Source organism: Rhinolophus sinicus, chromosome 3 (genome assembly GCF_057876585.1).
Source record: "Rhinolophus sinicus isolate RSI-liver-muscle chromosome 3, RSI-T2T, whole genome shotgun sequence".
In the NCBI taxonomy this organism is placed as follows: Eukaryota; Metazoa; Chordata; class Mammalia; order Chiroptera; family Rhinolophidae; genus Rhinolophus; species Rhinolophus sinicus.
The window spans coordinates 91965011-91988692 of NC_142503.1; the positions used below are offsets into that span (position 1 = coordinate 91965011).

The window sequence follows — 23682 nt, forward strand, 5'->3', positions numbered from 1 at the left end:
GGATGTAGCGAAGGCCAAAACCATCTGATGGGTGTCTAACTGGAATTGCCAGTTTGGGAAAGTGAGCCGCCACCCAGAGAGTGCCTGCTCCACGTTCGGGGCCGTGCTAGGGTTTTATGTGGTCACTTCATTCCTGCCTCATGTCACTATGGTCAGGAGAGACAGGTTTTATTACCCTCATTTTACAAGGAAGGGAACTTAGGCTCAGAGGAGTTAAGTGATTTGCCCAAAGTCACACAGCTAGAAAATTATCAAATGGGCATTTAATCCTAAATTTTCCCTACTCCAAAGTCTACTCTTTTCCCCACATCCAGCTAACCCCACCTTCATGTGCGTTAAATGGGACAGAATATATGCAGGCCCTTTGTCAGGTATTTACAGACAAATATTATTAGTTCAGGGCTCTGGTGCACCACGCCAGGCCACCTTCTTGAACCTAAACAAGCCATAATATTCGAAAACACACCTGTCTGTCTCGCAGGTGCATCTATCTAGTGCACACACCAGATAGATCTGGCCTATTTTGACCACTCGGTGTTGGCAGGAATAGAGGTGGCCATGAGAGAAGGAAGGAAAGCTGAGGTTCCCATTCCTCCTCTTTCCCCCGCTGGAGTAAATAACAGTAAGATTAGCCTTGACTTCAAGTATGTGTCTCGGCTGGGCTAGGTGCACCATCATTTCACAGTTAGGTTTTCCTCATATTGAGTATTGCTTCTGCATCTCATTTATATTTAATATGAAAGTAGCTGCAGGATAAAAGAGATCGTCATCTAGCTTACTTCAGCCTCGGTGTTCTAGTCCCTGTGGGAGGGCTCACTAAACAGTTACGCAACTTGTGATATTTCACGCAAGCAGGTTGGGAGAGGGGAGGCAAACGGTTCAAAGGGACAAAACTTAATGGGCTACTTGCTCAGGAACTTGTTTTTACATTCGTTTCTCCCTTTGGAAAAACACCTCTGTTACTGTCATCTTAAGCCCTGCCCTTTTTTTTTTTTTTTTTTTTTTTAGTGTTTTTAGACACTACAAATCATTCCCAATATCCTCTCCTGGCTGTGAAGCCATCAGGGTCCTGACCCCAAACCCCATCAGAATCACCAGGGAGTCCTGGGCCCTACTCCAGAACCCTGAACCACAGTCTCCAGAGTGGGGCCTGGGACCCATATACTTGCTAAAGCCCAAGTGATTTAGGCGCCGCTGAGCTGAGGCCTAGACAGACAGGAAGGAGCCCGTGGTCCCGGCCCTCGGGCTCCAGGGACGCCTCACCCCAGCAATGATCTCACCAGCATTTGAGCCGCCTGACGCCGCCCTCCCTGCAGCTGGAACAGCTACCCCTCCTCTCAGCACCTGTTCCCTCGTACAACTTCCTTCCATCGCGCACTCAGACCGAGAGCCCCCGCCATTATCACCCAGGCGCACGCCTCTCCCTCCACCCACAGCCCGTTGGTCATTTCTGGGGCCCACTAAGCAAAACTTCCTTAGTTTTCCATGTGTCTTCATGATGGGACAACCAGGATGCCCTTGTGTGACGGGAGTGAGCCACATTTGGGCTTCGAGTAGGGTGGTCTTTTCTGTCTTACTTCCAAGGCCTTGGGGTATATTACATCGTCTCACCTACTTTGCAAGACATGAGTGATTTCTGCTATGTTGTGGATGAGAAATCTGTGGCCCAGGTTCCTGAGTTAGTTAATGTGCTCAAGGTCGCACAGTCAGCTTGTGGCCAGACCACACTGGGCCCCAGGTGTGGAGCCGACGGCCCTCTGGGTCTGCCTACCCCCAGGTCCCCATCCTTGGCCCAGGGTCAGCACTACAAGCTGCCATTATATATATTATTAGAACCACTTGTCCCTCGTCTCGTAAGTTGCACTTGCCTGTTGAAAACACCCGATTACTTTTTGGCTTGTTTTATAGACTCTTTCCCTAAGAGCACTTGGAACAGTTTCTATGGCTGGCATGCCACAGATTGGACAATCGGTAAATAAGTTAAATTAGGTAACATGGCTCAATCTGTATCCACCATGAGATTGGCCTGCCTGGATATCACTGCCCTGGAGTCCCCTCGCTGCTCCCCCAAGCCAGCCGCCACACGTCCTGAGCGTTCACTAGCAGGCACCGACATACCCCCTCCTTTGAGCTGGCCTCTCAGCATCGGGCCCTGCTCCCCTGCTCCCTGCCCTTTCCAACCCGTGTCCCCACCCTGAAATGGAGCCCCTCTTCCTTCTGACGAGATCCACTAGCCGTCTTCCACTGTGCCCCCCTCAGGGCTCACCTCCACGTGCTTCTCTCGCTCTTCTCTTAGGCGCTGACCCACTGCCACTGCTGGAGGACTTGTCTTTGGCCCTCTGACCTTGGTCCAGCCGGTGGTGTCTAGGGTGGTGCTTCCCAAACTCTCTGTGGAGAAGGACAGTTCTGTTTTGATTTTTAAATTTCCAATCAGTCACAGACTGATAGTTTTATAAAATGCAATAAAAACGTCCCAGCAATGTCAAACTGCTATAAACATTTCTAAACACTTACCCTCAATTTCTGTGCTTGTGTCACTGTGTACCGGCAACGATTTGTGAATTGGCCGCAGTCTGGGGAGCACACTCTGAACGGAACTGGTCCGGACAGCATGTACCTTTTAAATAAGCTGGCGGGAAGATGCTCACTGGGGCCCCAGGGCCATGAGCAGATTCGCCAGAAGTCAGGAGAAATGTAAATCTTATTTTACGATATTACACAAATCACAGAAACAGGAAGGAGTCACTTCTTTGCACACAAAACTTCACATACTTTAATGTAAAGGCCTTAATTTCCTAGGAGAGAGATGTGAAAAATTATTTCCTTGGGTGACTAGCTGACCCCAAATGTGAAAACCCCATGACAAGCACACCGTGCATGGAATGGTATGGATGCCCCTGCCAACGAGGGCTGCGAATGGCAGCAAGGGTGGTGGCATTCTGCACTGTGGTGTGAGCTGGCCCAGGTCTCTGCTGTCACAGAGACCATGCCGTCCCAGTCGGTCACACCCAGAAGTGCATCCATCCACCCCACAGAAAATCTTCCACAATCATTCAGTAGCCTTGTTACTTTAAAAACTTGAAAACAATACTGTTTTAGTCCTTGAGAAGTAGAATTATGAATTTTACTTTTTTTTTTTACACCTTTTCCCTCTTGCCTATTTTCCACAATGAGCAAATCGGGGAGTGGTAAGTTTTTAGAACATGAATCATCATCAGAATTTCTAAGCAAAGGAGCCACAAATGTGCGTCTTCCGCATCTTTTAACTTTAAAATGCTGACTCTGAAAATCAAACAGTCGTCAAACAGTATCTCGGTATCTAGATAGCTTAGTAATGAACCAAAAGGACATTGAAGCCAGCTAGTGGGAGAAGATCTGAACACTTTGGAACATTCCAGAGCCTTCTCATTTGCCATTCCCCTGGCTGGAGCACTCATCCCCCAGCCACCAGCAAGGCTCTTTCTGTCGCCTTTTTCAGATTTTTGCTCAAATATCACCATCTCAACTCTGACCCATGTCCCCTCCCTGCTTCAGCTTTTCTGTGGCACTTATCACCACCCAACACACTTCATGCCACTAAAAAGTGCATTTAATGGGTCTCACGCATCCCATTGACTGAAAGCCCTATGCAGAGAGGGACTTCCACCCTTTTGTCCCCTGCTCCATGCCTGGTACATGGTGGGTACTCGTAAATGCTTGTCGAATGGACAAATTGCTATGGCAGCTCGCTGGGCAGATGGAAAAGCGGTGTGGGGAGGGCAGTCACAGGTCCAATCCCGGCAGAAGCAGGAAGTAATGTCTACGGCGAGGCTCATGTCCACATCCTCCCATCTGCCTGCTTTGCCATGGTTGCCAGCGCCACTAACGCCGAGCGCCTGCCCAGAGCCGTGCAGCTTTGTCATTTCCTTTCTCTTTCCCAGGAGCAGGCTATCGAGGTGCTGACCCGCTCCAGCCTGGAAGCTGAGTTGGCCGCCAAAGAGCGGGAGATCGCCCAGCTACTGGAGGACGTGCAGAGACTCCAGGCCAGCCTCACCAAGCTGCGGGAGAACTCAGCCAGCCACATCTCCCAGCTCGAGCAGCAGCTCAGTGCCAAGGACAGCACACTCAAAGTAAGGGTGTGGGGGGGCTGGCGGGCGAAGGGGCCTGGATACACGCATGCACACCTCTGCCCTCCTCCCCACTGACACCCTGCCGCTTCTGCCCCCGGTGTCTGAGATGCCCACTGGGGACAGTGGCCATGGCAGGAGGCCTCCTCTTGGAAGCTGCCTTCTTGGCCCTGCCTTGGCCATAGCTCAAGGTGTTCTCATTTCGTGGTCTGCAAAGGTTACGGTTAAAAATCATTCTCCTATAAAAGCAGAAGTGACTGCTTGGGTATTTCTCGGTCTGAGCTCTAATCATCAACAAAAGTTTTTCCCTCCAGTGAGAACAGAATAACAAGGCATGAGGCTCCCCTGGGGACCTCACTCAGAAGTGTGGTTCTTTTTTAGAGGGCATCACATCTGCAGTTGTCAGCAGCTATGGCAGTCTTGAACCTCTTGAAGTAGCTAGCCTCAGAGTCCTGGAGCCCAAGGTGGACTTTGAACCCCTCTGCCAGCTCCTGCCTGGTTGGCACTTCCCTCTTGACCGGCCATCCCTTGCATGCAGCACTTGGTAGAAACCCCCATTCTCAGTGCCCGCCCACCCATGGCACTGCTTCGCCACCTGAGAACCAGGGCCCACAGTGCTGGACCTGGAGATTCTGGGTGCTTCTTGGGTGGGGGTGGAGTGTGTGTCAAGGTGCAGACGTGCCATTAGTCCAGCTCCGCTGGCCTTGCCGGAGTTTTGGAGGAAGCCACCAGCGGGAGGACCCAGCACGCTGAAATTAAGGCTTTCCCTGTGCCTAAATAAAATGAAAGCAAGAGGTACACTGAGGGCACGTCTGCCTTAGCCCTGTGTGCCATGCCCTCAAGCCGCAGGCCATTTGTGTCCCTCACTCCTGTGACGTACCACAGAGGCCCAAAGTTGGGTGTCACTTCAGCGCGGACCTCACACGGCAGGTCTCTTTCCTCCCGCGTGGAGTCCTAGCAGTCCAGCCAAGAGCCAGGTCCTCGTGGTATTTCTCATAATTGGGTACCCCAAATTTAGAACCCAGAATCTTTTTCAGTGTTGTGGTTTTTTTAAATCATACTTTATTTGTGATTGAAGTACTAGTATAATTTGAAGATAGTCCTGGGACCCCCAACTCATAACATGTCAGAGGCAGAAGGGACTCTGCAGCGTATCTTATTTGAAGATGAAGAGACAGGAGAGCGAGGGTGTGGGGCGCCAGCTCCCAGGCCAGAGCTTCCCACATGCTGCTCCCCAGCCTCAGCGATACCCGCTCGAGCCTCCTTCTGCCCGGCTCAGTGTCCATTTGTGGGGTGCGTGAATGAATGAGGGACCGACCGCCAAGTATAGTCATTGTGTACGAAACAAAGTGGATCGAGATTGGTTATAAAAATGTCAGGACAACCTTTTCTTATATGGAGTAATTCTAGAAAGCAGTTAGGTCCATTTAGATTTTTTTTTCAATTGAGATTTTTCTTCCTAACACATGACCACTTTTCTGACCCAGAACTGAGTTCCCAGCAAGTTTGTCCTCTTGGCAGCTCGCTGGCACTGGGGGCACCCAGTTTTCCCTCTCTGGTTTCATCTTTGCCTCTTTGGGGTGGGTTTCGCCCACTGCCCGGGAAACTGCCGATGCCTGGGCCTCTCTGGGAAGATGGTCTTTGACTTTGGGAAGATGGTTGAGACCTGGTCACATTTGTCATCAACCATGGCATTTCCTTCTCCAGTGTGTGTCTTTTTCTCTTTTCAGCCTGCCCAGTGAGTACCAGTACTCATTTTTTATTTCTACATTAAATCAAATTTTCTCATGTTATAGCCATTTCTGACCCTAGCACTAGCATTATTATTAGATGATTTGCTTTTCTCTCCTTTGTTACAGTTAAAGGGGTTGACTCAAATATATTTTGCATATGACTGCATAAGAGGCAGGCTGTAGACCTTACATTTTTTCATGATAGAGCAATTTCTTCTAAATCAGTTAAGGTTTTAATGTTTGCCTTCACAAAAAATGAAACACAGTTTTCACAAATTAATGTTCTTTATCCATATCTTGGGGGAATTCTTTAATACTGTGCAGTTAATGAAACAATTCAGCAATACTTCTTCCAAAATTATTGCTCCCTTATCTTCATCTGATCTAATAATCAAAACATATCCTCTAGTAACAAGACTTCTCTGATTTTAATTATCTTAACCCCTTGTCGCCAGGAGTGAAGATCTCCCTGATATCGAACCCTCACACAAAAGGCATTAGCCTCCCCCAAGGGAATAAGGTTAATTGAATGAGATACCTTCCCAGGGCTTTTCTCCCCACCTCCACTCACACCCCCCCCTAATGTGTATAATTTATCGTCTCAAGTCTAAACTAAGCAGTGATACAATTATTAGGAAAATATTTTATGAATGAGACCTGTCAAAGTGACAGCCTGATGCTTTTGCAACAGGGGTCTCTGACCCAGCAGTGGTGGCCACTCAGAAGCAGCAAGGAGCTGCACCTGAACTTGCCGGGGGCTCTCCTCCTCCTGCCTCCCCGACCCCCACCCCCAGTCCTTCCCTCTTGGATCAGGTTGTCCAGCTTTGAGGACTCTGGAGCACACATAGGGCTCAAGTTAGGATCGGTGTGAGGGGGCCGCAGCGTCCAGCTGTCGCAGTGTCTTGGAGTTTGGGTGGCTTTGCCATGAGCATTGACAGTGGCTTTGAGACAAATGCTGATGTGCTTAGTGACGGTCACAGATGGGATGCAGAGGCATAACGGGCAGAATCTTGAGATGACCGAGTCTGGAGCTTATGGGGGTTCCCTCCACCAGTACACTCTGGCAGGCACTCGGTAATGGAATAGATTTGGGGACTAACTGGTCTGCCTTCTCTAGCACCTTGAAACTCTGCATCTCTTTGTGATTGATATTTCTTCTCTTCACTTAAACAATTGATTTGTAATTTTTTTAGGATAAATGGACTGTTGGGTGTTTACCAGTCTTTCTTTCCCTGTGTTCCACTTTGTCAAGCCAAGTTCACCATAAAACTCTCCACATAGAGTGGTGCATCCTCTAACCTTTAAATAGACGTGGAAACAGACTCAGGAGTGGGAGATGTTTCTACCTGTCTAATCTGACAAGCGCTCAAGCACAGTGCCACTCGTAAAGGATAATTCTGTATTTGTAATTAATGAAACAACCCAACTGCCGTTTCAAGGCTGCTATTCTGTTGGAATACTTTAAAACAGAGACAGTATAATTAGGCAGTCACCTGCATTATGCTCACTATAACACAGAAAATAATGCTACCAAAAGCTTCATGTTAAGATGGTATTAAGATAGGCTAGCTAAAGGAATGCCAGTCTCCACAGGGAGAAATTACATTTATGGGCAGGTGTATTCAAATCACCTGCGGGACTGTCTCCAAACTGCACTGCTTCCCCACCCCCTGCACCCTCACCCCACCTCCTCCGGTGCTGATGGGTCCTCTTGAGCCACTGTGGAGCATGCTGTGTCACTCGGGAGTTTGGGACAGGAAACAAAGACTGACCGCTGCTTCTCTAGAGTCCTCCAGTGCCTTTACTTCTGGACGCTGCCTCTTTAGTTACCTAAGTTCCCGCACCAGGCAGTGTGTTTACCCTGCACCAAGGCTGCCCTCAGTAATGTTTTCACAAGCATCTTAAACGTCTCAGGTATAAAGCTCTAACATCCACGTCCCATGTGACACGGCTGGGCGAGTGGGTGTGATGGTGGTCACTGCCTGTGGAGGGGTGACTGAGGCTAGGAGAGCCCCGGCCTGTGATGTCTTGCCCATGACCATAGAGGAGAGGCCTATGCGTGTCCCTCCACTGTGCCCACTCACCCGCCATCAGGGGACACTGACCCTGGACGGCGTGAGCAAGGTCTGACCTCAGCGTCCCAGTGACAGAGCCCAGGGCCGAGCTTCCCAGGCTTGTCCTCGTCGGGTCTTGAAGGCAGTGTGAGCAGATGTGAGGAGAGGACAGTGAGCCTTCCACAGGGAGGGCAAAGGGCGAGGTGGCCCCACACGAGGGGAGCGTGCAGTGGAGGCAATTCAATGAAACCGGGGGGCCCTGAGCTCCAGGCCTGTAGGTCGGTGTTGGGATTGAGGTAGGAGCTGGATGTCACAAATGGGTTCCTGCACCATCGCTGTAAACCAGTGGGTGTTACTGGAAACGCCTTAGGGAGCTAATTATTTACGGGAATCTATGATGAATCCTCTTGGAAAGACACATGTGCCCCTAGTCACTTGGCGAGTAAATCTAGATGTTTTGCTTGCAGACTGTCCCCAGCTTGTGGCACCCTTAGCTGACCATGACTTGCAATGTCTAGGACCCTCCTGGTCTGTGATGACACCACTACATGAGAAGGAGTTGGCTGCCATCCGTCCATGCCTGGGTCACACCTGGATCACAGCTCATGGAAGTTATCAGTGATCTGTGGCCTGTGACAAGACAGCCATCCAGGGGCTCCTCCTTTTCTGTCCAGAGCCACACTTGTCCCGCCTATAGCAAGCCTTCCAATGCAACCATCACTCTCCCCACAAACCGCTGTCTGGCCTTGGTGGTCTCCTCTTTCTGTCTCGCATTCTTAGCATCCCTGTACCACGTGCCCAGCGCCCACCTGGCCATCCCTGGGCTTCTTCCCCTTGCCCAGCAGCAGGAGCTCCTAGATTTACTTACATGCTGCTCCTACCGAGGAACCGCACAGACCAGAGAGGGTCCCCATTCCAGTGAAAACGAGGTGCACTCTACCTCAAACCCCTGCCCTGGGCGGGGCGACCCAGTCGCACTTGCTCAGCTCTGGCTGGTGGCCCCTCAACCCAGGGCCTGGGTCACACACCAGTGCCTGTGCTGTCAGTCTGGGGATATCTCTGCTAAGAGCCCGGCCGGGCTCATCCTGGAGGAAGAAGGTGGAGCCATCTGCGAACTACGGCACTGTCACCTCTCTCACCTACAGGCTCTTTTGTTGCAAAGAGGTGTGGCTGCCTTGAGCCCTCACTGTGCCGCTGGGAGGAGGAGGCCTTCCCAAGGGTCGTGGCATTAGTCTCCCGTGCCAGGCGTCCCTTAAGTTGGCAGCCCTGGAGCACGGAAAGCCTTGTGTGATAACTTGACCAGGACAGATAGCTTTTATGAATGCAGTGCCTGATTTGCTGCACAGCAACATACTTTGCCTTTTAAATTAAATTCCATTATTATTTGAGTCTTAGCCAGGATTTTCAGAACTTCATATAGATAATTCTTCTAGCAATTCAAGAAACATTTGATGAGCACCTACTAAGTTCCTTTAACCACATATATGCTCTGTATTACTAAATGTATGTGACCTGTTATAAAACAGTCATATTTAAGGGGCACTTGCCAGCTGTACTTACTTGCTCATCCTACATTTCTTCACCACTGTCCTTTGAACACCCTCCCCATTTTCCAGGTGAGGAGCAAAAGACCCAACAGGCTAAGCCCTCCCCCCAAGGTCATGCTCAGCCAGGCCAGAACTGGGCTAGCAGCCTCCTCTGACACCTGACTGTTTCTCTCACCTGTCTGTATAAAGCCCGGGTGTTCCTTAGATAAGTACCTTTTCAGGAAGATAACCCAGCTCCCAAATTCTGCATTCCTGTCCTGCCACCAGCATTTAACATCCGGGGTTGCTCCAGGCATCGGTGTTCCTTCTCCGTAGATCTGCCACAGAACAATGGGGACACTGGGAGATGACAATCATAAACGAAGCCCCTGGGTTCAGAACCACAGAATCTCTTCAGAAACAATTTAGTTATATTCACTACCACCCACCAGGGATAAAGTAATAATAACTAGGGTAACAATAATAACCACCATTATGGAGTTCTTTACTGTGTGCCAGCGCCAAGCACTTGATGTGCGTTAGTTCATTTAATCCTCACAGCAGCAATGTACCATGTGCACCATTATCCCCATTTTATAGATGAAGAAACCGAGGCTTAGAGAAGTGAAGTGTTTTGTTCAGGGTCCGCCTGCATCTAAGTGGCAGAGCCAGGCCTTGGCCCCGCCCTGTCGGTCTCAGCACAGGCTTGCAGCAGACACTGGCCTGGCATCAGCACACCAGCCTTTCATTAGGTTGGTGCACAAGTAATTGCAGTTTAAAAGGTTAATAATTGCAAAAACCACAATTACTTGTGGACCAACCTAACACTTCCCCCTAGAACCGCAGCAGGTGGGTGGGGAGGCCTCAGCTCTGCCAAGGTCAGACTGTAGGACTCAGTGATTCTTTTTCTTTCTTTGGGCAGACAGATGGATGCCTCTGCAGCAACTGAGTCAGATAGCATATGGGATGCAGAACCAAGCGTAGAGTCTGGCCCACCCAGTGAGTGTTAGCAAAATCTGAGAAGAGTCTTTTTCCAGTGAGAACAATAGACTGGAGCACCTGTCGCCCTTTCCAGATTGAGTCTTCCAAAGTACTTTCCAGGTACTTTCTGGTCAGAGAGCCAAGCTCAGGATGCTTGATCTTTTTTCCATGTCAAAGGCCAGTGTTCAGCCCCGTGCCGGGAGTGTGGTTTGGGTCATGGCACTCCACGGAGACCCCCGTGAGGACAGGTGCTCTCAGGTCAGGACAAGCTTTGTGAGACGCCCCACCAGTCCTCCATCCAGCTGTCTGCCCAACGAGACAGACACGTCATCAGAGGTTTACAGATGTGGTCTTGGGTTCTTAATTAAGCTGCACCCAGGTAGGTGGCAGAAATTTCAATGGAAGGTGTTTAGTTCTCAGTGAGTACTTGTATCCATCCAAATTACACAGACTCCAGTCCTAAAGCCTTCTGATTGGTCCCGCATTGAGGGCCCCACAAGGCCGACGTCTACACCAGGTCCTTGCCTTGTGTCCCTTAGCTCAAGCCTTTAAGGTAATCGCTGCTGTCCCATTTTACCAGTTTATTGACTTGTTCAAAGTCACCGGGCTTGGAAGGGACAGAGTTGACTCCAGGCTCAGTGCCAAGCCGGGTTCTGAAGTGCATCGTGTTTTCCCTTCTTGCCGCCTTTCTTCCTGTCTTTCTCCTGACTGCTGAACATGACCAAGTTTTATGTGTGTTCACTGTCCAGTGTCAGTGAATTCCTCAGTCTAGAAGGTGTTTTTGTATCCCAGCGGCACTGGATAATCTTTCGTGAGGGAGGGCTGGCACATTAGTGCTTCCTGCTATTCCACTACAGGGAGAAGAATGAACTAATCACTTTTTCATGAGCACCTTCTGAGAATCTTTTGTCGGAAAATGAGTGCATACTACTCCCTGTTTGATTATGGCTGAGAAACCATTATAACACATAATGTTGGCTAGAGGTCTTAAAAAGGAACTAGGGCAGTGCAGTTTACACAATGGAAAACAAAGGCGCGCGTGCACGAAACTGCCAGCAGATGCAATAGGAAAAGATGGGCTAGATGAATTTTGTTTACAAAACACCTGAATTCTTGAAATAGCAGGCGGGGTGGGAGTCAGGCGAATGAGTGTTCAGGCTTATGACCAGATGGCCATCTCCTCCCCGACTCTAGAATGTTCTCAGTTGGCTTCAAACTGTGGTTGTGGTCGTGTGGCTGGTCAACTAGAACCTAAAAGGGCAACTGGAATCCCTGTAGGTGGGAAGGTGCTTTGATTCAACTACCGGATTTGTTCACCGCAGGCTTAGAAACACACTAAATCACCGGGACCCCGCCCCCAGCTGGGTCTCCGTGTTTTATGTTAAGCTGTTTCCCCCCCCAGAGCTCCATTTGGGGGACGTCAAAAGCAAATTAGTCCAAAACACCTTCATAGAAGGAAGCACCTCTGCTGTCCGTCCTGTGCCAGAGGTTCTTGCTGGCAAGACTCTGCCCTGCGGATCTCTGCAGAATCAGGCGCTTGAACGCCTAGGGAGCACGCAGGCCGTAACGGAGCACGCTGGAGCATCATCCTGTCTGGGAAACGTGCTGTCACCCCCCTGGGCCCCAGATCCCCAGGCCAGAGCCCCTCACCTTTCCTCTAAAGGGCCATCTAGGGCCAAGGAGTCAGCTGCAGGCGTTCCCGCAGGACTCCCGATGTCGGGGAAACCACTGACCACCCAGCTGAATGGGCCTCCGCTCCTAAGATCTCCACATCTGGGGATCCAGAAGTACAAATGCTTTTTTCTGACGCCTATCTGATGACAACCTCAGCAACAGAGGGGCTTGTATCTCTTGTTAGCAGTGTCCCCCCAAAGGTGTTGACAACCCACTGTAGCCATTAGCTAACCAAGCATTTTTTGTGAAAAGCCACATGTTGCTTTTGAAAAGCCGAGAGCTTATTTCATTGTGTTCCATACACAGTGGCCTTTTCCTTGTGCTGTTTTCCACATTTGTAAAGCTTTTTCCTTCCACATTTAAGTTTTACGTTACAACCTTATATTGCCGTGTGTGTGTGTGTCTGTGTGCCTATGTCCACTGACACACACACTAATGCCAGACCAGAGATAAAGGACAGAAGACAACACCACACGTTGTCAACTTTCATTTGGGTATGTTTGCATTTCCTGGATATTTTAGAGAGAATATAGTCAGTGAAATCAGTTTAGTCCATTTCAGCTGCCGTAACAGAATATCATAGACTAGGGGACGTGTAAACAGCAAACACTTATTTCTCACAGTTCAGTTCTAGAGGCAAAGAGTCTAAGATCAAGGCTCTGTCAGATTTTTTTGTTTTTTAATTTTCAAATGTAATCTATGCTTTGTTTTTTAATTTTATTGGGGAATATTGGGGAACAATGTGTTTCTCCAGTGCCACTCAGCTCCAAGTCCAGTCGCCATTTTCCATCTTTAGTTGCAGGGAGCACAGCCCACCATCCCATACAGGAATTGAACCGGCAACCCTGTTGTCGAGAGCTTGCGTTCTAGTCAACTGAGCCATCCAGCCACCCCTCCAGAAGCTCAGCGGCAGCTCGTTGTCTTCAATCTAGTTGTGGAGGGTGCAGCTCACTGGCCCATGTGGGAATCGAACTGGCAACCCTGTTGTTCAGAGCTCGTGCTCTAATCAACTGAGCCATCCGGCCACCCTGGCACTGTTAGATTTTGTGTGTCGTGAGAGCTCCCTTGCTAACTGCCTCCTTGCCATGTCCTCAGAGGGCAGAAGGGGTAAGGGGGCTCTCTCGGGTCCCTGTTATAAGGGCACTAATGCCATCCTGAGGGCCCCACCCTCATGACCTGATCACCCCCTAAACCATCACAGTGGTTAGGATCTCAATATAGACATTGGGGGTCCAGACATTCAGTCCATCGACCTTTTTCAATCTGGCAACTAATAAAGTTCCTCTCTGTTTTCAGCAACTGGAAGAAAAACTCAAAGGACAGGCTGACTATGAAGAGGTGAAGAAAGAACTAAAGTAAGTGTGGAGACGCCTGCTCAGCCACTCACAAGCCAGGGCTCAGTGGAACATTTGCTAAAAACGCCATGCCAGCGAGGGGGCCGCCACGGGTCCTTGCTCTCGGCGTCAGCAGACGCTGCACCACTGGGCCGTGTCCTGAGTTTCCCAGCACTGTGGGTGTTGGCACTCAGACCTCTGCCTGAATTCTTTGGACTCTTTATAAAACTGCATTTAAAGTATGTCCATATGCTCAGACTCAGGGGAGACATTACCGTTATAGAAATTATAAAATATGAACTTGTTTTTCAGCTGTAAGTTCCCCACACAGAAGCAGAGCAGAGCAGGGAAACGTTTGCCAGTTGAAAGAGTACACGTGGCCTCACGCCTCCCTGGCCGCATGGACTCCAGGACTTTTCTTCTCCCAACCTCCAGTTCCCCATCCGAGAGGCAACAACTGAAAGCCTATCATCCCTTCAGTGCCCATTGTCACATTCTCAGGCTCAGACATTCCCTCAGGCCCCAGTGCACAGCCTGGCCCTCCTGCCTCCGACCCCCGCCCTTGACCCTCCTGCAGTTCCCAGACCCTGGTCCTGACCTGTGCCCCAGTTCCCACGCTCTCCGAGCTCATGACCTCCTCCCCCAGCCTGGAGCCCACGGGCAGCCCCCCACTGTGCACTCGGTTCCGTTCATCCCGACCTCGCAGTCTCCCCTGGGCTTCGCCTGTCTCCACAGCCAGGTTGTCACATCCTGCAAGGAAGTCACTGGTGTGTGGACCCTGTCCCAGTAGACTGTGTTCTCTCACTGCTGCTTGTGGGCTCTGCACTGCGCCAGGGACCCCTCTTCTGTCCCCAGCTAAGCCCTGACCCCTCAGCAGACACCCTGTCCCGCATCTCTCCCCTTTCCCTCGAAATCACTCCTGTGGTCCTGGCTTCTCCTCCCGCCTCTCCAGGCTGACCCCCACACCTGGACCCTGCCTCCCTTCCTTCCTATTTCTTCCTGCTATTCCATCAGCTCCTTTCTTTCTCGCTGACGTTTTTAATTTCTCCTTTTAAAATAAGCCTACACCCACTCTCCATGCTGTTCTTTGTATTCTTAATTCCGTCCCCTCGGGTTTGCTAGAAAAGCCCCCTGGAAGGCATCCTCAGCCTTCTCGCCACCACGTCCAGTAGCCTTCCTCAGCCGTGACCTCCAGCCCCCCAGTGAGGCGCCTCCAGGGGTTCCCTTCAGTCCTCTGCAGTCTCACTCCGTCTGACCTCAGGCAGCCTCTGCCAGCACCTTCTTGGACGACCCCTAAACCTCTCTACCGCTCCAGCCTCTTCAAGCCCTGTACTCTCTCCCGACCCCATTTCCAGCTTAGGGATGTGTATTTTTTATCTGGTTGACCTTCTGTACCTGCCTTCCCATTCCAGTCTTCCTTTCCTTTCCCTCTTCTTCCTTCCTCAAAAGAAAGAAAATGTGTCCAGTCTCCTAGTGTCGAATCAGAGGAACTGATGTGAAGGCCTTCGCCCAGCCCCCACCCTCCCCACGCTGAGGTCAGTCCCACACCCACCTCTGAACTGGCTTCCACTCCTAAGAGCTAAGGCCTGCAACACGTCCCTGGCCTGTCCCCTCCCGCCCATCCGCCTGCCCAACTGGCCCTCACCCTCCTCCCAGAGCAGCCTGCCCACCTTCCTGCCAGTCCTTTCTGCTCTATCCACACACCCGAGCCCCCACCACACATCAGCATCCAAAAGCCACCCCACACAGTGGCTTTTCGGATCAAATGTCCTTGGTCTCCCACTTCCTAGTGAGCCAAGTGCCTTTCCAGACACACACCCACATTCCAGGCCCATCTCTGCCCCGGGGTCCCGCACCCCCAGTGGTCTGTTACGCATCCTGCTCCTTCAAGCCTCTTCTCAAACTCTGACTGCTCAACAGATAGACCCTGTCTCGAGCCCGATGAAGCCTCTCCTTCCCGCGGCCCCCACAGGTTTTCTCTGTCCCGTGCTGTCTGGATTCTGTCTTCTACCGAAAGAGCCCATAGTGTTTGGCAGGGCGATGAGCAGTGGTTCTGGTTCTCCAGTGTCGTGCACGTAATAGGTCGCCGTAAATATCTGTTGAATAAATGAAGAGACACTGGTATTTTCAGTATAAACATAGAGACTCATTCAGTCTTCTCTTACATGACCCTGAAGAGGCTCTCAGATAAGAATATAGTTGTGAGCAGCGTGATGGCCACCAAAAAGGGACACGTTCCAGACTGATGCAATGGGTCCAAGTTCTTTTCATTCTTCCAATAGGTCACTATGAAATAAGATCATGTGCTTTACCCGTTAGCTTCTCTGTATTCTGTTTTGTTAGTTTACATACCACCCGAAAGTACAACCATAGAGAAACTAAGAGCTGTCAGCTGCTTCCTGAACCTCGAGGTACCATGGCACAAGGTGGTCTCCTGGGGCCCTGGGCATTTTCACACACCGTGCTCTCTTGGTGACACTTCCATGAGCTTAAAGAGGGCAGGGGCTAAAGTCACAGCTTCGAGAATGCTGGGAGAACACAGGTGGCCATGCCGGGGATGCGCAGCTGGCTCTCATTCTTGCCTTCCCTCCTCGTGTGTGAGGGGTGCACCCACGTGGACACACTTGCCCTTTCCTCCCCGATGGACTCACAAGAAGAAAGCAGTGTCCATGCTAAGGAATGCTGGAAACAGCAGTCTGGGCCCCTGAACTCACCCAGTGTGGGACTTGTTGGAACAGGCCAGAGACTGATGTGATTTCAGTGACAGGGAGAACAAAGGACAAATAAACCTGCTCTCCCATACCTTTGCGACAGTGCTCCTTCCCTGGGCTGCGGCTGCAGAGGTCTGTGCCAGCTTTTGAGCCGCACAGTTGTGGGACCTTGCTCTTTGCCGGTCTACACACACACATACCACCACCACCACCACCCCACCCCAGCTTCCAAGTGAACGTCTGGGGCGGTGGCCCGGGAGTGCTGAGGTTTCTCTCTGGCTTCCTTTTTCCAACTCTTTCATTCCTGCTGCTAAACTTTACAAATACATTCCACTTGCAACAATGTTATGTCTGTGTTCAACTTTAAAATTATACTCCGAACAGACCTGGTGTGATTCCATATGGAGTGATTTACATGCCGGGCAAGAAACTTGCTGGCCAACTGTTAGTTGAGTAGTTATTCTAGAGACACTAGCAGATTCTATGCTGCCAGGGAAGTTGTTAAAGTCGTCAGTTCCTCCATTCCTGGAGAGCAGGAAATTGTGACGTTGATGCTCATTAGTGTGGCTGTGACCGAAGGTATGAGTCGGAAGTAACCACTGTGTCTTGCTCTTCGCAGTATTCTGAAATCCATGGAGTTTGCACCGTCCGAGGGAGCTGGGACACAGGTACACGGTCTCACTTTGCTTTCCGTGTGTGTGAGCGTCAGCGCGGCCCCAGTCCCTGCTCCTCCCCAGGCGAGCCTCCCCATCTCCCCTTTCTGTGAGACCTGTCACCTGTAGCTGACCAGTAATTCCTCAAGAACGTTTAAGCAAATTAAAGCAAATTGTCTTTATTTCAAAAGAAAAGTTCGTGTTTTCCAAACTGGTAACTCAATTCAAGTGCAATTGTGATTTAACTTGGTACTAAGGACTTGGATATAAACAATTTCAGACCATGTTAAAGATCAGCCCAGAAAGGACTGGCTTTCGGAACTTTTATTATCTCCTCCCTCACATGGAGGGGCTATAGGGGCCGGGTGACAATAGCACATGGTAACCTGGTGGCCAATTAAAATTTAAGTCATCAGATGGAATCGTGCTCCTGGTGCCCAGAAGGCAGCTGACTCTTGGTGGCTGGCACCTTTACAGTGAGTGATTCTCTGACAGGTGTGTGGCTCGGCAGCCAGTCCCGTTGCCAGATGAGGCATAGGTTTTAGACCGGCGTGAATGGGCGGACAGAATCGAGAGTGGTTAGTTATCTAGAAAAAGAAAAATGACCTCAACTAAAATGAATTCTTTTGGAAAGGAACTTGAGTGTTTCCCACGTGTGTGTGAAGCATCTTCAGGGGAAGTCAGATTTCATATGTGTCAAAGTGAGAGAGTTGGGTGGGAAATGGTAGGAGCAGGCGTAGCGGGAGCAGGAGGGCGCCGGCCGCAGTCAACCCCGCTCTGCCCTGTCCAGGACGCATCCAGGCCCCTGGAGCTGCTGCTGCTGGAGAAGAGCCGCTCGCTGCAGTCCGAGAACACCGCCCTGCGCATCTCCAACAGCGACCTGAGCGGTAGGTTGACAGGGTGTCGCGTGCCGTGCTCAGTCCCTTCCAAGGGGCGAGGAAGAGGAAAGTGAACCGTGAGTCTGGGCCGATGCATGACGGGAATATCACCAGTTGATGCGAACCTTGACTAATAATGAGTGTTTGGTCTCCTCTTCGTCCTCCTCACCGCTCCTCTCCCTCCCTCCCCCGCCCGCTTAAAGACGGTCAAGGTGAGACGTGTGGCCGCAGAGCGTCTGCGGAGGTCAGTCAGAGCCAGTGTTTCAGGAGATAGCAGGAGGGACACTCGGAGGATGTTGGCTTTCTGATCTTTTCCTAGTTGTGCGGCCTCTCTCTCGTGGTGTCTCCGGGGGCTGCTGACAGGGCGAGCCCTGCCCTTCCAGGCTCAGTGGAGCTTTTCTTCCTTTGTCAGGTTTTCCTTGGGAGCGCATTCCCCATCCTTAGCCTTTCTTTGCTCGTCCCAAAATGGTGGCGTCACTGACTGCTTCTGGTTTTGGCAGCTGGTAAACCGTTTAAAAGTGTCTCGGGCTCCGATGATATTTCATTCTTAAAATGTGCGTGCCTTCGATCGAGTGGACTCGGTACAGTGCATTCGCCTCAGAGCAAGTGGTGTCAGAGAACCTGTTGGTCCCAAAATGTCAGTGTTTGCTGCTCCTCAGGTGGGGCCCTCCTGGTAATAGCTCGAATGCTAGAGGCCCGATCAGAGGCCTGCGACCTGTCAACTCTTTACTGTGTGTGGTACCGGCTCCTTGTCACTTTAAGAGTTTGAATCTATGTGAAGGGGACTCTCCAGGCTGCAACGTACAAGAAAGGTGCAAACATGAAATGCATGTTGCTTGTTTCCGGGGGGCCTTGTTTGGCTGATTTAAAAATTCAATTGAAAAACAAACCAACACACCTCATTGGCCCTTGTAAAATCTGCACTTTTTTTTCCCTTTTGTGGGGCAAACTGCATTTTGGTCTTGGTTTTTTTTCCCTTTTGAATCCCCCATAATGCATTATGTTTGCCCTTCCTTGTAGGGTCAGCCAGGAGAAAAGGGAAAGACCAGCCTGAGAGTCGGCGTCCTGGACCTTTGCCGGCCCCCCCTCCTTCTCAGTTGCCCCGCAACACGGGGGAGCAGGCTTCCAATACTAATGGTACACACCAGTTCTCACCAGCGGGGTTAACTCAAGACTTTTTCAGCTCATCCCTGGCAAGCCCCAGCCTACCCTTGGCTTCTACGGGAAAATTTGCACTAAACTCTCTCCTCCAACGACAGCTAATGCAGTCCTTCTACTCCAAGGCCATGCAGGAAGCAGGAAGCACAAGCATGATTTTTTCAACAGGTCCATACAGCACAAACTCCATATCTTCCCAAAGTCCATTACAACAAAGCCCAGATGTAAATGGCATGGCCCCGTCTCCCAGCCAGTCAGAAAGTGCTGGGAGCGTCTCCGAGGGCGAGGAGATAGACACTGCAGAAATCGCCCGGCAGGTGAAAGAGCAGTTGATCAAGCACAACATTGGACAGCGCATTTTCGGACATTATGTCTTGGGACTGTCTCAAGGGTCAGTGAGCGAGATTCTGGCCCGGCCCAAACCATGGAATAAACTGACCGTTCGCGGCAAGGAGCCTTTCCACAAGATGAAACAGTTCCTCTCCGACGAGCAGAACATCTTGGCTCTTCGCAGCATCCAAGGCAGACAAAGAGGTGAGAGACTTTGGTGGGTTGGCGCCGACATGTGAGCCCATCACAGAGTTGTGTGTGCATGTCTGTGTGATGAAACATTTGTGCATCACATCAGGTAAAATTCTCTTCAGTTCTACCATTTCCAGAGTTCAAGGGTCAACTGGCATGAGCTAATGAAGCTGTTAGATAAGGGAGATTGGGCTCTGAAACTTGCTCAGCAGCTCACATGTAGTAAGCTTAGCATTTCAGTGCTGAGTACTGGATCGGGGTGGGGAATTACATTACGTACAGCATCCTGGCATTTTTAGTGTGCAGTGGTGCGATTGGCCTGGGTGCTGGCCTCGCGTGGGGAGGAGCCCTTGGGTACCACCCCGCCCTAGAGCAGCAGCGGCAGCTGGGGTCGCTCGTCACACAGTCCCATGGGGAGAGTGGATCAACCACGTGTCCCGTCCCCTTCCCACTGCACAGAAGGGAATGTGTCTTGTGGTCAGCTCTCTCCCAGTGCTTACTTTCTGTTAGTGATGTTTAGCATTATGAGCAAAAGGCCTGCCTTGAGTAAAATACATGAAAGCTTTATTAAAACACCCTTCCTACCTCACCTTCCATAAAAACATAAAAAGTCGGTCACGTCCCTAATTGAAAGAATTCCCTCCCTCTAACAAATGGGGATCATTCCGCTCAATCAGCAGTGGTAGAGAGAGGTAATCTCATCAGACACATTTAAAACATCCTGACACTTAGGCTCAGAACAAATGGAGAAGGGAGATGTTTCAAATAGCGTCAGTTTGCACAAAGCACGCTGAGCTTTTTATGGTGATGTCAACCGAAACTGACTGTCCTTGGATGATACTGTGAGCTGTGTCCCCCGGGGACTGGTGGGCGATTCGCTTGGCGGCAGTGCCCCGTCCTTTGCCCCTGGTGGCATTGGTGCCACAGGCCACTCCTTAGGTCTGTCTAATCTCCGTCTGCAGTAGAGCCATGGCCTCTGCAGCCAGTCAGCCAGGGAAGGGCCTCTCAGAAGTTTCTAGTAGCTCCCAAGTTGCACAGGAAGCCCTGAGTGACAGGCGGCTCAGATTTCATGTCACGCAGCCCATATCGTCAACACCACCATCCCCCTGATTGTTTTGTTCTTACCACACTTGTTTTTCAACAGAGAATCCAGGCCAGAGCCTGAACAGACTATTTCAGGAAGTACCGAAACGAAGAAATGGGTCTGAAGGTATGTTGCAGGCAGGTGTTTTTCTTTGCAGTTAGTAACCTAGGAAGCAGCATGTCCTTAGCTGTGGATTTGGGTTAAAACTGTGCAGTGTGATTCTGGCCTGGAACCTGATGGAAAAACAGAGCTAGTAAGTATAAAACAAAGCACGGGTTCAAGTACGCACAGCCCCTTCCTCCTGAGCTGCCTGCACTCTACTGAGCGCAGAAGAGGTGAGAAGTGGCACCACCACTAAGAATTAGTCCCCAAGTGAGAATCCCAACCCCCTTCACATTCAAATTATGCCTTTCCATTTTCTCAGGAGCAGGTGAGAGAATAACAATTGTTGCTCTGAGAAAAATCACATGACTAAGTCAAATGAGATACTGCTGCTTCCTTGTACTTTTTTTTAACTGAGCTATGTTAAAAGTGCTACAGCGTGAACAAATTCCAAACGTAATCAGTTTTCCTCTGGGCCCTGGCGAGCCAGCCCCCACTACACCCTCCTTGGAGTGGCATCTTTAATGGGCTTGGTCCCGGTGGTATGCTGCTTCAAACGGCGTGGTCTGGCACTTCATACTCAGTAAGGTAGTGAAAAGTGAAAGCATGTGCCCGAGCTTGGAGAGAACTGGGGCCAGCCCCTGGGCTGCAGCAGCTTCAGTGCATCTCCATGTGGCTGTCTGCAAAGCATCACCATGTGACCGAAGGACTGAACCCTCGTCCTTTAGGGGCTTCTGCAGGCTCCTCTCCTCAGTCATAGATTTTTAAAAGGCATCATGTGCTAATAGATAGGAAATGTTAAGTTCAGCCTCTTCACCTTGTCCATCCAATGATTGATAGGCAGTCAGCCTCAACCCTTTGCTCCCCTTTCCCATTTTTCCCTTTGGGATGCCAGCTTCGTATACACGTACAGAACCTTGAACGTAGCCCTATGCCAAAGCAGTTGTTGGAGTTGCTTTTAAGTGACTCATGAAAAGCATCACCTTTTAATCTTTTGTCTTTTTGTGTACCGGATTAAATAATTTGCTCTCCCTGCTCCCAACCCATGGGTGTCCAGCTTGGGTAAATGTGAGAGCTTGTCCCACTGGCCGAGTAACATTTAGTTTCAGCAGGAAGCCTCTTCCTGCACAGGGTCATGGTACCTGCTGTGAAGTTGCACGCACAGCAGGTACAGGTACCTGGGAGGCCACACCTGCCTCCTTGCCATCACTGGCCTCCACTCCGGGAGCTATTTATCAGAATGACATCTTCGTGCAGCACTGGTTTGTGTTCCAGGTGTGGGTTTGATGTCATTGGCATGGCTTTTTCCTGCAGGTAACATCACTACCCGGATCCGAGCCTCCGAGACCGGGTCCGATGAAGCAATCAAGTCCATCCTGGAACAAGCCAAAAGGGAGCTGCAAGTGCAGAAAACTGGTACGGATTCCACTTCTTTGACCACTGTCTTCCAAACTTAGAAGAACTGTTATGCGTGTTCTGGTCAGCAGTAATTAACTTTTAAAATATATAGGACAATAGAATACATGTCTTTAAGCATTTAGACAAGTACAGAGAGTAGTGGGTCTGTGTGATATATTAGGTTCGTACAAAAGTTATTGCGGTTTAAAAGGCTAATAATTGCAAAAACCGCAATACTTTTGCACCAACCTAATATATTTTGCTAATAGTTACCATTCTTTTTATAATGTCATTCCCTAGCATTGATTCAAGAATGTACCCATGGCCTAGAATCTCCTAGCCAGTAGTTTGTATGAAATTTCCTTTTTTAAGTGCAGTATAGGCTTTTGTTATTTGGGTATATTCTTAACCAAACACTACTGAAAAAGAATGGCTGAAAACTAAATTCTTAACAGCTGCTTTATGGAATGAGTGTTGCTGGGGAGGAGCAGGACATTTTACTGGATGGATGTCCACCTCTGCAGTTAGTCTGCCTCAGGAATTGGCCCTGGAGCTCTCCGAGAGCTGCCCTGTCTAAGAGGAGAGAACTCCCACATTTCAGCATCTCTCTGGTTGAGCTTTCATTGAGAGGCACGCCATGCTGTACATCCAACTCAGGCCTTCTGCTGGAGAGATAACTGAGTGCCTGAGTTCTCTTCCTGGGGTCCTACACACACCTGCCCTGTACCTGTGAAGCCCTGCTCTGCAGAGCCCCTCCGTGGACCTGGTCACAGGGCTCCTGCCTGGCCTGGTTGCAGGCAGCTGTGGCAGCCGAGGATGGGCCACCACCTGGTTACTCCCTTGGTCACTGGGTCCTCTCCCAGGCCTCCCCACTCCCGTGTGGCTTGGTCAGTGGGTGAGCTCAGGTGATCCCTTCTGGGAACCAGGCCTGACATTTTTACTTAATTTAAACTAGGTCCTCAGAACAATCCCTGGAAGGTGGATTTTGTTACCCTGTTTTTTCCTGATTAATATGCTCAAAGTTAGAACAATTTGCCCAGACTTATTAACTGGTGGACCCTGGATGGAAACCCTGATCTCTCGGCTGTCTTGTCCCAACGCTTTCCCTCCAGCCGCCTCCTTCCAGAGACCCCAGAGTAGTAGGACACGTCCTTCTGGGATCTCGAGCCTGACAGCAGAGGGAGCTTTCAATCTGATAAGGTCTTTGCTGTCAAGGCCACAGCTGAGGGTTAAGCCAGTCCGTCCTCTGGGTGCTGAACACCCAGAACACCTGGCAGGGCACCTCTGGCAGGGCAGAGGATACCCCGAATTGAGAGTGGAAAGGCCCCATTGAGGTGTAACTCCAGTGATCCGTCACCTGTTCCCTCCTGGGCAGTTTCTCCTGCAGAGTGGTTGCCTGCATCCTGAGGGTGTGAATTGGAGAAGGGAGGGCCTTTTGTTCACTAGTAAAACAAAGTCCTCAAGAGGCACTGAAGGTTGTCACTGTTGTTTGAAGCGTTTTTCAGCTTCGTTTAAAGAAGAGCCCGGTTGTGTGATTTCCCCAGATATGAAGGCACGTTACAGAGCTGGCGCAGCTTAGGGGAGCATTTAGCCCAGCGCCCCTCAGCCAGAGCCTCAGCCCACTTCCCCGGGAGCTGGCTAAATCTACAGACGCTGGTCCAGCCTGCACTCACTCTCAGTCAGATGCCCCGGGCTGGGGCCTGGCTGTGTGCATCTTAACAAGCCCAGAGGATAATGATTCTGGTATACAGACCTGGTTAAGTATCCT

The 23682-nt window shown here is 50.4% G+C and overlaps 1 protein-coding gene across 9 annotated transcripts in view; it reads left to right on the forward strand.

The window, feature by feature from the left end:
* CUX1 (cut like homeobox 1) overlaps positions 1-23682 on the forward strand; it is a 346843-nt gene that overhangs the window by 255908 nt on the left and 67253 nt on the right. For 2 of the 9 annotated variants that reach the window (XM_074328374.2, XM_019752708.3), the window contains exons 11-17: positions 3921-4109; positions 13371-13429; positions 16739-16787; positions 17563-17659; positions 18671-19342; positions 20475-20540; positions 21831-21932. In XM_074328374.2, coding sequence (XP_074184475.2) covers positions 3921-4109; positions 13371-13429; positions 16739-16787; positions 17563-17659; positions 18671-19342; positions 20475-20540; positions 21831-21932 — 1234 coding nt within the window. The remainder of the gene's footprint in view (positions 1-3920; positions 4110-13370; positions 13430-16738; positions 16788-17562; positions 17660-18670; positions 19343-20474; positions 20541-21830; positions 21933-23682) is intronic. The other 7 variants (XM_074328378.2, XM_074328376.2, XM_074328379.2 and 4 more) reach the window with 5 other exon arrangements.